This window comes from Osmia bicornis, chromosome 10 (genome assembly GCF_907164935.1).
Source record: "Osmia bicornis bicornis chromosome 10, iOsmBic2.1, whole genome shotgun sequence".
NCBI classification, from domain to species: Eukaryota; Metazoa; Arthropoda; class Insecta; order Hymenoptera; family Megachilidae; genus Osmia; species Osmia bicornis.
Genome location: NC_060225.1, coordinates 3764362 through 3777952, shown reverse-complemented (window position 1 = coordinate 3777952; position 13591 = coordinate 3764362). Strand labels below are relative to the sequence as shown.

The window sequence follows — 13591 nt, the reverse complement described above, 5'->3', positions numbered from 1 at the left end:
CAGCAAGTATCATGTATTATTCGCCAACTTTCACGATATTGCCGATGGTTCTCCGAAACTTGCCACGGACAACAACAACGCAATATAAAGTATCTTTACCGAAAATATATTGGAGGGTTGATTGCATTCGGAAGTAAGCGCTTTCCAATTCAAACTCTTTCTGAAGATATGAAACAAAAACTTTTGGGATGTAGAATAGTGGAAGTATTGATTGCATATGTATGCATGTATGTTTTGAAACTAAAAAACATTCATTTTTGAATTGAAATTCACTCGAACTGTTTTATACAAGGCCGGCTTTATCGCGTCTGTCACCCTGAGCTAGTCTCCCCTCGCCCAAATTGTACAATACAAAAGTTTTTCATTTTCAAGCTGGTGCAATTTTAAAAATTAGATTTAAGCACCCTTGGAGGCTCGATAGCTCAACCCCGCCTTCCCGATAGTCGGCACTAGCTCTACGGATAATTAATTACAATTCTACTAATTGTAAGTTAATCGTCCCTTTCAAAAAACTAGCAACAGAAGGAATTAAATGATCGATTTATTGATCCGATTCGACTTTCAACAAGCGTTCCATTCAACTTGAGACTCGAATTCGTGTCAAAAGAACAGATTCGACGAGATGCTACCCTTTGAAATGCAATTCACAGTAACGAACAGTCGAATTGGGGAAGGACTCGACATTGTTCTTTGATTCGTCAAAGAAGCAGCAGCAAGCACTTGTATGCATACACTAAACTCCTTGGAGTATTCTTCGACTTTAAATTTTCGTGCGTCGAAGAAAATGTGGCGCAATGGAATTTGGTTGGTAACGATTTTCCTGGTTCTTCTTGTCCTCGGATTTATTCAAACGACTGATCCAGGGGTAACACTAAATTTCCTAAAATTGCAGTACTACACGAGGTGAATTGTATTTCTTCTACTGTTGTAAAAAACAAGCATTCGTTTGCTGCAAAAACATCCAACTTGTAAAATTTGTAGAGAAATCATCTAACTATCTGGTGATTTATATTCAGCACAAACTATTGCGAAGTCGAAGGTAAAATCAAAAGTAAAATTTTTTGGTAAATTTCATGACATTAAAGTATTACAAGATATCACTTGTGATACATTAATTTAAAGCTTGAAGTTTAACGAAAATGACTATATAAACCGTTCGTTAATGTTCTTAATATCAGACGACTGGTTGCATATTGCAACGTACAATGATGTACCATGGAGAATTCTCTTTCGAAACAGAAAAAGTCTAAAATAATTGCAGAAGATTTATAAAATCATTATGTAGTTATTTTCAGTAAATTTTAACGTTCAATTTGATCTACCATATATTCTATGTTGCAATACTTTTATGTCATGAAATTGCATCAACTTTTCTGAAATAGGTCATTTCAGATACAACGATTTCAATTCCATGTAATTTCATATACAACAACTTTCTTCTGCCAATGTATGTCTAATCTATGAATTAATTTCTTTCCTACGTCGCGTCGGAAGCTTATCCGCTGCAATGACTTTACTCTCGTCCGGATTCTTTAAGGAAATAACAAAGTCTTATCTCCTAAGTAGCAAGTTTCCTCGAAAAATATTCTAGAGTTAAGCAATGCGAACCGGGTATCCCGTTCACGATGGTCATATCGATTTCTCTCTTGAATTACACACATTTTCCGTCGATCGACTTTGCGAATTCAATTGCGTGGAAATCTTGGAGGAGTGGACACCGACTTGGGCAGAAGGGAAATGGGGAAAACTTTTTACCATGGTGATAAAATTTTGCCAAAAGTAGAGTTCCTAGCTCGACCGAGTTCAGCGACACAAGAATTGGAAAGCTGGTTGAAATTTCTTCGAACAACCCTTTCGAATGGTGATCGAACCAGTGTACAATCTAAGTGCAGTACATATCGAATCGAGCTGATGCGAGTAATAAATGGAATTGCAATTAACACTACTCAATGCGACTTTAATTAAGTCGAAACTCAAGTCCCATTTCGTTCACAGGTTTCAGCTGTAATTTTCTACGAATGACGAACACGTACTTTCTCTATCGAATACCTTTCTAACTAATTTATTTGGCGAAATGAGAATGAGGAAACGATTGTTCGAATTTTTATTGCCTCAAACAGATAGAAATATTAAAATAATTTTAATAAACATGCAGGACAAAATGTACTACTTTTGTCACTGCATTAATCAGCCACATGTTCAATTATAATAAAAATTCGTATTTTCAATATGTATCAATTTATTAATAATTTTATACTCCCTCAAATTAAGTAAAATTTTTATTTGTCAAATTTTTCAAGTAATTAAATTACCTTTGGTATCATTTTATAATGAAGGATCTTTAATTAAAATAATTAATTGAAGGTGCTAATCATTGTACAGCTTGTTAATTTAAACTAGAACCATGAACGATAAGGGCAATAAAAACTCTCTTCATTAAAACAATTTCAGCGATAATGATGCGTAGACAGATGAAAGTGAAACGAGTTTAGAGTTAATATGAAAAAATATGACGTACCATGAGATGTAATAGGGGCGGTTGGCTCCTCATAAGGTAATAAATTCTACCCCCGTTGGGTATGAACCCATATTTCTCCACCATGTACACGAAATTGTCTATCATTCCTCTGGCAGTTTGATACATGTCGGATAACAAGAGCCCTTCAATCACCCAGTAACTGTCCCAATAGTAGAATTCTATTAGGAGAAAACAAATTTTCAAATATATTTTATAGAAAAACAGAAAGGTGATACGATTTATATCAATTAAATGTACGTTAATCTTTCGTTAGATTTATTCAATTTAAATTCTGTCAATATATCACTGGCTATAGATTGAAATATTGTAGATATGCTTAGTTTAAAGTACATTGATTGATCATTTGATGCTTTATTTTCAAAGAAAAATGTGGAATTTATTTTTAAATATATAAATTATTATTTGCTGTTATTAAAATTGAATTTACGACTTACCTTTAAAACGACCTCCGGGAATAATAAACCCATTCTTTACGTAAATCAAACTGTGTCTCTCTGGATGTATTTCAACATCGTCGCTCATCTTCCTCGCCAAGTCCTTCCAGATTTCATTCAGATATTTCGCCCATTCTCGGTATTTCGGCTCCTGGATACGTTTCAGAATCGAAGGATTCTCCGTCCAATCTGGCAGCGTCCAATTCACCAATTCGTTCGATGACGCGAAATTCTCATTAACGTATTGAGTCAGCTGCATTCGAGTCGGTTTATTATTCGTTGCGTTCAGCAGGCGGTAGAAACTGATCGAGCAGAAATAGAAGCGATTGACTAGCTGATTGATCACGGTACTGTCAAACAGCCAAACTATTGACCCCGTATCGGTGAAGCGATTAAATAAAAAAAAAATCTCCAGAGTCAAAAAACAGAAAAAAGAGATGAAATTGACAAAACTGTTTTTAATACATTGACCACTACACATTTCGTGAAATCTGACACTTGTAAAAATCAGCATTTAGAAATTTTATTTGTCATAGACTTATTTAAATAAAATAATGTGATTTTAAGTAATGGACGTCTTATTTCTATGTTATACTATTATACTTTTTGTGGAATCAAACTGCAAAGCTATAGGGGGAGTTATGGAGGGTGTAACAAAGACACACGAAAATGAAAGTAACCCATTGTCGTAAAGCGAAACACTATAAAAATCGTAAAAATCCAAGTGATTTAACGTGGGTTGCTATCCAACGATCGTGAAGATTGATTTAAAAACAGTCCGTTTACCGTGATTCCTTTTCTCACTATCTCGTAAACTGCATCCGCTTTCGTGTGCTGTTAAACACACTGATACTAAAAGTCCTTTTAAAAATCACAACACTTTATTATAGAAATATCCAAATTTTTTCAATTTCCAATATCCAATTTTTTTGAACAGAGGAGGAACAATGTGAAATTTAGGAAATAAAAATAATATGAAGTATGAAATTAAATTAAAATTGAGGCTCTCTTCATGGTCCGCCGTTCAAAGATCGTTTATTGTTATTGTGACTTGGTAATCAAGGTGTTAAAGTTTTGTCGATTTCCAGTATTTTTCCGTCTCCTTCATAATGCGTACTATAAAATTTAAACATAGAATGGGCCACATTCCGAATAGAAAATAGAATAGAAACCGAGGTCAATAAGACTGAATTAAAACCGAACACTCACTTGGCCATGGTCACTTCTGGATCCTGTAGTTGATGAAGATCGACGAATGTTTTGCTGTCAGGAAAGACCTCGTTCAGTTGGACGGTTTTCAATAATTTCCCCTTACAATAGATCTCACTAAAAACATAAAAAACAAAATCGTTAGAAACAGCAGCTTTATTACGCTTGATCGTTTTATTGTATTTTCCTCGCGATGATATTAATTTTCCAGTGTATTAGGTTGTTATGTGTTTAAAGAAAAATATTTATTTGTAAAGAAAGAAAATATACATATATTGAATATAAAGAATACAAAAGAAAAGAACAAAACTGTAATAACTGAATAAGATATTTGAACATACTAAGTAGGTACTCATTAGCTGTATTTTATGCTTTTTTTTTCACAATTTGTATCCGATGATTAAGAGTTGAAAATTAATAAATAAATTTTTGAAGGTGATTTTTATAAACAATCCCTCGAGTGACACCCACCGAAAAAATTAATAATAATCCTTCATTATTTAACTATTATCTGTAAAAGTTTCAAGTGTCAGATTGGTACAACATGGTTAAAAATAAATAAAACCAAATAAAACTCATTAGCCGTATTTCATGCTTTTTTTCAAAATTTTTGTCCGATGATTAAGGGTTGAAAATTAATAAATAAATTTTTGAAGGTGATTTTTATAAACAATCCCTCGAGTGACACCCACCGAAAAAATTAATAATAATCCTTCATTATTTAACTATTATCTGTAAAAGTTTCAAGTGTCAGATTGGTACAACATGGTTAAAAATAAATAAAACCAATACAAGGCCCGTTCAGAAGGCAAAGCCAGGCTGAACGTTGGAGGCGCTCAACCTATGTAACTGACCTATGTATGTACAAGGGATCACGTTGTGCCGACCCGCCAGGTTTCTAATATCAAAAACAGCTCTCAGAAAAATATGAACTCTTCTTTACCTAAACTGTATGTTAGTTAACAGTCATTTGTTCAAATAATACATTAACAATTTAAACTTTTTAATTAAGTTTTCTGTTCTTAACTTTCAACGTCCGTGTTTTAACGGTGTTCTTCGTTATAAGTATTTTTTTCAACCGTCGTTACGATTAATTTCCTCTCAGCTTTGTCTGCTTTTTCAAACCTTTTAAATTTCACATCCCGATCCTGTACACTATCCGCAGGTTTTATTAATCTTTCCTCGTAGACAGCAAATAGATCGTACACATTTTCCAATAAAATGCGCACAATGAACCGCCATTGATGCCAATTATCTTTGTCACGTAGGTTCTCAATTTTCAGACTTGTAACTTCCATCTTGGACTTTGTAACCGTCTTTTACCTTTCGTAATTCACTTATTGTTAGTATTCACTTATTGTTAGTATTCACTAAACGCGATAGTCCGGGCCTATAATCTGTTATAGTTGTTTATTTAAAGAAAACTATTTATTTGTAAACAAAGAAAATATATATTGAATATAAAGAATACAAAAGAAAAGAACAAAACTGTAATAACTGAATAATTGAGTACGTCCGCACTTAGCCAGCTTCGCTGAATCTCTTACTTCTAATAATTATATAAACCGTATGGATGCCAGAGACGGTTTCCCACTCCTTATATATTACATACCTGTAGTACGCATAGTAATTATAGATTGCGCTATCTGATAGACTAGGTGTGTAGAGATTTCTTCAATACCGTCAGTATCTTCAACAGTTAGAATCAACATTGAAACTAGGCGAGTTATCGTTGCTGATAATGTTACGAATCGATAATCGGATATCGTTGTTATTTAACCACAATCCTCATTCTGAGCCGATTACTCTCGTTGATCCGATTTTAATCATATCGAAAGTTCACTCAATGAGAAACAAATCTGATGCAAAGTCTACTATAGAATACTTATCACAAGTTGATTGCACTTTAATTATTGAGGGGCTAATTAAATACAATGATTTCGTTTGTCAGGAGTATTAATTTAAGTATCAAACTAATTGCAATCCGCGATTAGTCACCTCGTATTAAGAATATTGACAAGGCGTTTGAATGGCCATTTTTTGGATACTTCAAGCTTTAAATTAATGTATAATAAGTACTATTTTGCAATACTTTTATGTCATGAAATTGTGTCAGACTTTCCGTCTTTCAAAATCAATCATTTCGTAAGTAGAAATAACGATGTATAATCAGACACAGGGTAATACACATTATTAAAGATATTAAGCTGTAATTTATAATTACCTATGTAATTTCTCCCTGCTTTTATTTCTTGATTAATTATCTTAATCAAATTTAAAGTATAATGACAGTCAATGTACCAATAACATATTTTAAAAATTATAAAATCAGTGTCTTGCATACTGGCAGTGTTCCTCGGTGTTAATTATTTACCTAAATTAAATTCAAAGCACCGTACTTTTTTCAACGTGTTAACAATATATTTTAAGAATAACGAAATGAATGTTCTTCAAAGAGGTAACAATATATCATTATTAAAATATGGCTGGCTGATCACAGCAGTCTGTTTCCACTACTTGAAATTCCTATGCATAGAAAAGGCTATCGCAACGTGAAATGCAGACAAGATTTATTTGTTTTGCAGACCTGGCACGCCGTTGTCACAGGGTTAAAAAAACGTAGCCACAGAGGCGTCTACTGTTCTACATGTACAGCAAACGAAAGCGAATTACAGGGGGAAGCTAATTCGGATCCGGTGCCAAAGTTGGATCCTGGAAAAACAGCTGGCAATGGTTTTAGCTGTTGAATCTTTTTTCTCGTTACTTGAATCTTTGAAAATCATCCAAAAATTGCATGAGCCTCTACAAATCATTAACGCTTTTCTAAAACATCATTTATTCAATTTAAAAGCAAATGTTTAAGAGAAATCGGATATTGTACCACGGATATTTGTGTGAGTCCTCTTATTGCCTTGAATATTTTAACGAGAGGGGTTTCAAAAATTTTTAAATCTATATTTTTGACAAGATTTTATAAATAAATCTTAAATCTATTTAAAAATTAAATCTTAAATTTGGTCCTAAGAAAATTAAAAAAAAAAAATTGAACTTACAGGTACTCTTGTTCATAATCATCATTAGGATTTTTCACTAAGATCAAAGCCCGATTCTTCTTAATGAACATAGGTAATTCTACTGTTAATAGAGTTAAGTTTTCAGAATTGATTTGTCAATAAGACCTGATAAAAAGAAGCTACTGAATTTCGAGATCGTACATACAGTGTGGATTTATTAAAGAGACGGGTAAATAAAGTGATATCTGTAATTGATATCATCGTTGCATAATTACGACAAAAATATAGACATTTTCACTTTCTCTTTTCAATACATTTCGTTTTATCTATTGATTTTTCAGTATATGTGAACGGTCTTATTGAGCGTTGTTTAAAGAGCGAAAACCTCAGCCCCAATGTGTTCACAGAAAACATATTAGACCCATGAATTACCTTTTATCTCCCTTTGCGCACTTACTGAACGTTAAACTGTGTGAAATCGAATGTCAGTGATTGATACGTTTATGGATCACCGTTTACAAAAATTGTTTCCAAACTGTTCTTTGAAAGGAATATCCATAGAAAATGTTTTGAAATATTTGAAATTTGATATCTTTTTTTTATCTTCTAATCCTAAGCTGAATTAAAATTTGTACTAGGATCGGATTAAGAATCATGGGGCCCTGGGGTATCGAACCTTTGGAGATCCCCTTTCAAACTTGGTTAATAAATTGGAATTTATTCTAAATAAATTTAGAAAAAGAGCAACAGTTTAATAAAAATTTCATTTAATATTTTTTTATATAATAATTGAAAGACTCAGAAGGGGTGAAAAGTAGGGCCCAGGGTTGTAGCTTAGACCACTCCTTAATTTGGTACTGATTTCAACGTGATTCGTAGACTTTAGTTAATTTTTTAATTACTTTTTGGATAATTTCACCATTTTCCGAAATGTTAGTTAGAACAATTTATCCAAGGATAATAGAATTTACCTGTCTCCTTATCACATACATGCACACATTGTCCTCTACGTTTAATATTTTTCTCCTGTATTTTTTTCCACAACAGAGGAAGCTTCTGATTCCTCTGGCGTTATCGTTTCTCGTCGAAGAAAAAGAATATCAATTGATCCAGTCTTCCATCTTTGGAATTCCTTTTGTCTCATGCGCCTTTTATAGTTTCTCTTTTCACAATTCGCAAAATATGAAAAAAAGAGCAGTGATATGGTAATAGTGTCGAACTATTCCACATTTTATACTCGTCAACGTGAACCGAAAAAAAAAAAATTATTAACCTGTCGGGATTGTCGACCTTCGTCATTCTATTATGGTTTTCTTTCCTACCCCATATATTTTATCTCTAGTGTGTTCAGGGGGGTATCGAGAGGCCCACCTTTGATTGATGAAATTCTATTGTGCATACTTTCAAACGTGTAATGGATGACCCACATTTTTTCACCTCTCAATCAATATACATTAAAGCCTATCTGAATTTTCAATCATGTTCATATATTAAATTTAATAAATTGAACAAAAAAGGAAAGTTTATATTTGTAATCTAATTTTTAAGACTGCATTCACTTAATAAGTTATTAGTAATCACAAAGAAGATTGATAAGGGTAACATTATCGGCAATTCTAAGTTCCATTAAAAATTATTCTTCCAACATATGAAACTTTTTTGTTTACAAATTATGTTTTGTACAAGAGTTCAAGGGTTAACCAGATAAATTAAATTAAATTAGATATACCAATTAGAATAAAATTAGAATAATTTTAGCTAACAAGGGAACATCGGGGACTGATACATTCCGATTTTGATGAAACTTTGCATAAATATTTATTAGATCTGAAGATAGCTGTAATTCGTTGGTGCCCGTTTTTCACTTTGAAGGAGATATCAACCCTTTTATCCGAATCAATCTTTCTATTTACGTGCTTATAAATCGTAAACAACAAAAGATATCAAAAAATAGTTGAAATAAAAGTTGTATCGTTTCTTGAGGTCTATAAAGCTGCGTGTAAGTTTCTTTTTTTTAAATCATCCTTTTTGCAAAATTGAACTCCCCTCCAGCAGGGGCTTTTTGAAAAACTTTGCTTTTTTTCAATCAATAAAAGCGCCTATTTATTATGAATTCAACGATGTATTATAGTTCCGATGGAATTTTTGATTTAAGTTGTTTGATCTGTCTGTATTGACCGCTAACTCGACTTATACTTACGACGTTGATAGAACCATTTCTATGTACGTTTTATAAGATATTTGCATTTATATAAAATCGCAATAACAAGCCATTTATTGTAGGGGTATTATATTTTTTAAAAAGATAAACATGTTATTCCCGAAACACGTTCAAAACATGCAATGACGTGCGTACCTCACGATTGGGATTTTATAATAATTCATAATAAATAATTTCTGTAATTAATAGTGGATATAAAACATAACAGAATCATTTAAAGAGATTTTCTACTCAATTTCACGTTGATTTTACTAGGTTGCAGTTTTTGCATTTAATCAGAATTGGACGTAACTTTTATTTCATCATGCTTGGTATATTTCCCTTTCATCTTTTTGCTCCTTGTTTCCAGTGACTGAGAGTAGAGAGATATAAGAGTTCTTAATTAAGGATCCTACCGAGTTTCTGGTAATTAGGTAAAAATGTGAGATAGAGTGATTATTGCTTAAAGTCTCTTATAAAAAAAGGAATTTTCCATTTGATATTTTCCATATTTATCAAAATTATCAATTATTGATCATTCGATCTTTTATATTTCGAAATTAGAAAACAATTTAAATACTGAACAATTGATAGTAATTTCAAAACAGAAATTGAAAAATTCTTAAAATATTTCTCACTTCTAAAAAGATAAATGTAAAATTCTTTTTCTTCTCGTCACTTAAACGCACCTTGGGTGCTCTTAAAAATATTCCACGTTCGTACGGTCTGATAAATAAAGCTTCAACGTTTCATAGAAGGAAAAAATAGCATCGTTCAAGAGACAGAAACTGAAGAAAGAAGATAGGAGATATATGAGACACTTCACGGAGCTCAACGATAAAATAAATCACGAAGTCTCCATTTCAGGGTGGTTGCTTGCCCATAGAGGAGCCACTTCTTGGATCATTTCGAGGATATTTCAGGGCAAAGCAAACCGTTTCACCAGACTCGTGAATCTTTTCAGAGGTAACGTGTTTTCTCCTCTGATTATCTTATCACTCGATCGACATCATCTCGTTAGATCTTTCCAAAAAATTTTAGCAAATATCAGGTATACTTTTAAATAAAAACTTTTACCAAAATTAATTGTACCCTTCATCGATCCATTTACCATTAGTTAATTTAAAATTTGAAATCGTAAAATCGTATTTCATCCATTGGAAAAGATTTATTCTCGAATTCAAAATTCAGATGCAAGATTAACGATAATAGAACCCGGAATTTGACCCATCGAGCATTACCGAGTAATTCGTTTCAAAGTTCTGAACAAGCACTAGTACGACGGGCAATTTATCTTGAATTATAACCCTCGGATCTGGAATTAATGCAAGGAAGAAGGAGAGTGTTGATTACGTCGATTGAACGAGCCTCCCGTGATACGATGACGTCGATTTCACGAAATAACCTTAATCAAGCCGGGGTTGGGCTCCTCGAAAATATTATCACCAGGGAAACAGAAAGAAATAGCTGTCCAAGGAGCATGATAATGAGAACAGGGATACGTAATGACAATCTTATCCCAAACTTGTTTGCTCTTATCTTACAAGATCCATCCTGTTCCCTCGTTTTATAACCAAATCGTATAATTTAGCCGAGAATCGTATAAAGTTTCGGATTAGGGTCATCCCGGATTATGACTCAATTTATGGATTAACCTTCGGACAATTTCATGCGGAGATTTCTATTTGTAACTTGTTATTTTATGGAGAATCTTTATTAACGCGTTAAAAATCTAATTTATTATTATTGCAGTATTTTTATTCGATACCGGTTCTGGGAGAAGGCAAGGTAGGGTTACCATCCAGGGCAGCGAACAGAACAGTCAAGGGTGCTTTGAATCTAATTTTTAAAAACGTGTAATGAAAACTGCACCCTCTTCGAGACGGAAAATTTTTACACGAATGTGCTATTATCGAAACATAGGGGGATCTTGCCCAGGGTAACAGACACACTTAAACCGGCCCTGTTTCTAATATTCATAATTTCAAGCAGGTCGAACAATTACCCCAATTACAAAATTGTTAAAAATATTCAAATTCCTTTTCCATAGATTTATCTTCATAAATTAATTTTTCTCTTATAAAATGAAAATATTTAATTGCAGAGTAAAAGTTTTGCAAGATTTTCTAAAATAACTTCCACATTTGCACTGTGATAACTAATAAAATTCCATATCCCTTTTTCATAGTTTACTCATTAAACCACCTTTTCCCTTATAAAATAAAAATATTTCATTAACAGAGTAAAAATTCTACAGGATTTTCTAAAATAACATGTACATTTTCATTGTGATAAATACCAAAATTCCATATCCCTTTTTCATCGTTTACTCAATAAAGTAACTTTTTTCTTATAAAATAAAAATATTTAATTAACAGAGTAAAAATTTTGCAGCATTTTCTATAATAATTTCCACATTTTCACTGTGATAAATAATAAAATTCCACATCCTTTATTCAGTGTTTACTCAATAAGCTCCCTTGTCTTTTATAAAATAAAAATATTTAATTAGTACGATACAATTTCTGCAGGATTTTCAATAAAAAGATAGCTGGACCTCCTTTCACATTTTCACTCTTATAAAAGCGATAACGTTGCAACATGTTTCATCAAGTTTGTATCAAAAATAGAGAAGTGCATTCTGCAACTTCTTTTTTTATTACAGTATTTCAAGTAAATCTTCGTTCAAAGACTGTATGGTTCTCTTCTTTTTTGTCAGCTAAATCTCCGTTACTTGGAAATTCGAGCTTCTCTCTTTCAGAACATTTCCCAGCTAACGGTTAAATCTTTGTTCCGGAAAATTTTAAACGATGCTTTTTCACAGGGGAATGCGACGAAGGAATTAGTGCTCTCCAAGTTACAAGGATCGCGATGGAAATTCATTTGAAACACGAATAATGAATCCGTAATCAGAGAAACCGGATTAATTACAATACTGTAATGAAACATTTAATTCCAGAAAATACATTTAACCTTTCAAAATTTCCATTTCTGATATTTCCATTGACAAAATGAAAATTAATGGTTTAAATAAGGAAGCTCGATTGTCCATGACCCACGCCTTTAAAACATATATCACTTCATACTTTAAGTATTAAATAATTAAATATTTATATGATAGCCTTCATACATTAATATTGGCAGAACTGCTTAAGTTTCATTTCAAATTATTAATTTTTAGTTAAAACACATTTGTTAAATTTAAATATATTAACTACCATAGGGAAAACATTGTTAATTAAAAATATGATTTTTTTTCCAAATTAAAAATGGTTTCAATATTCAGTTCTTCGAAATTATTTTTCCTTTTCTTAGTTATTTGCGCACTTATTTAATTTTCTAATGTGACCCTCATGGCAGTCGATGTGTCTAGGAAATGACAATCAAACTCAAGATAAATATACTTCCTTTTGCTTTGTTTGTATATGAACGATTACCGAAACGACTAAACAACAAAAGTCAAATAGGGATCAATTGGTAAGATAAATCGAACTGTACTTAATCAGGTGCGAAGTAGACTAAGTTACTATCACATGGAAAATTTGTTGAAACATCGAAAATATAATTATTGCAGATCATTATCACCAGTTAATATTATTTAATCCCATGCTAATTCACAGAAAATCAGAAATACTACTAAACAATGATATAACAATATTTTCTCAAATAAAAAAAAGCTGGTGAGAAAATAACGAAAGGTCAGAGAATAAACAAAATTCTTGTGCTATATTAAAATTCATTAATAGAATTCGAGTGTTTATACAAATACATATTTTTTGTCTTAAAGTGATTCTTAATTAACACATTCTAAAAAATTTATTTTATTTTTTTACAGATGCCATTTAATTTACACATTTTGCACATTCTGATACTCTAAAAATACATAAACATGAGCAATCTAATTAACAACAAAAAAAATCGTCTGCCTCTATATTACGATTAGCTTTACCATGGAATTCTGCAATTTCGTTTGTATATTTATTCGAAATGTTCTGAAGCTGGAAAACTCATGTAAATCGAGACGAATTCGCTTCAACGAGTCGGATTTCGCGATCCGGACTCTGTAATCCGAGTGAATTTCATTCTAGGTAGACGCGCTGCTCGAAGCAACAGGTAAAATGCTGGGAAATTTAAGGCGCCGTTAAAATTTGATACCTTCTCTGTCATTAACACCCTCCTACGATCGTAAATTGTG

At 32.2% G+C, this 13591-nt stretch overlaps 1 protein-coding gene across 4 annotated transcripts in view; it reads right to left on the bottom strand.

The window, feature by feature from the left end:
• LOC114874346 (trehalase-like) overlaps window positions 1-13591 on the bottom strand; it is a 29718-nt gene that overhangs the window by 7618 nt on the left and 8509 nt on the right. For 2 of the 4 annotated variants that reach the window (XM_029183542.2, XM_046287329.1), the window contains exons 2-4: window positions 4183-4299; window positions 2974-3275; window positions 2519-2697 (exon numbers count right to left, since the gene is read on the bottom strand). In XM_029183542.2, the coding sequence (XP_029039375.1) occupies window positions 2519-2697; window positions 2974-3275; window positions 4183-4299 (598 nt within the window). Of the gene's footprint in view, window positions 1-2518; window positions 2698-2973; window positions 3276-4182; window positions 4300-5036; window positions 5253-5307; window positions 5532-13591 lie in introns of those variants that run through there. The other 2 variants (XM_029183541.2, XM_029183543.2) reach the window with 2 other exon arrangements.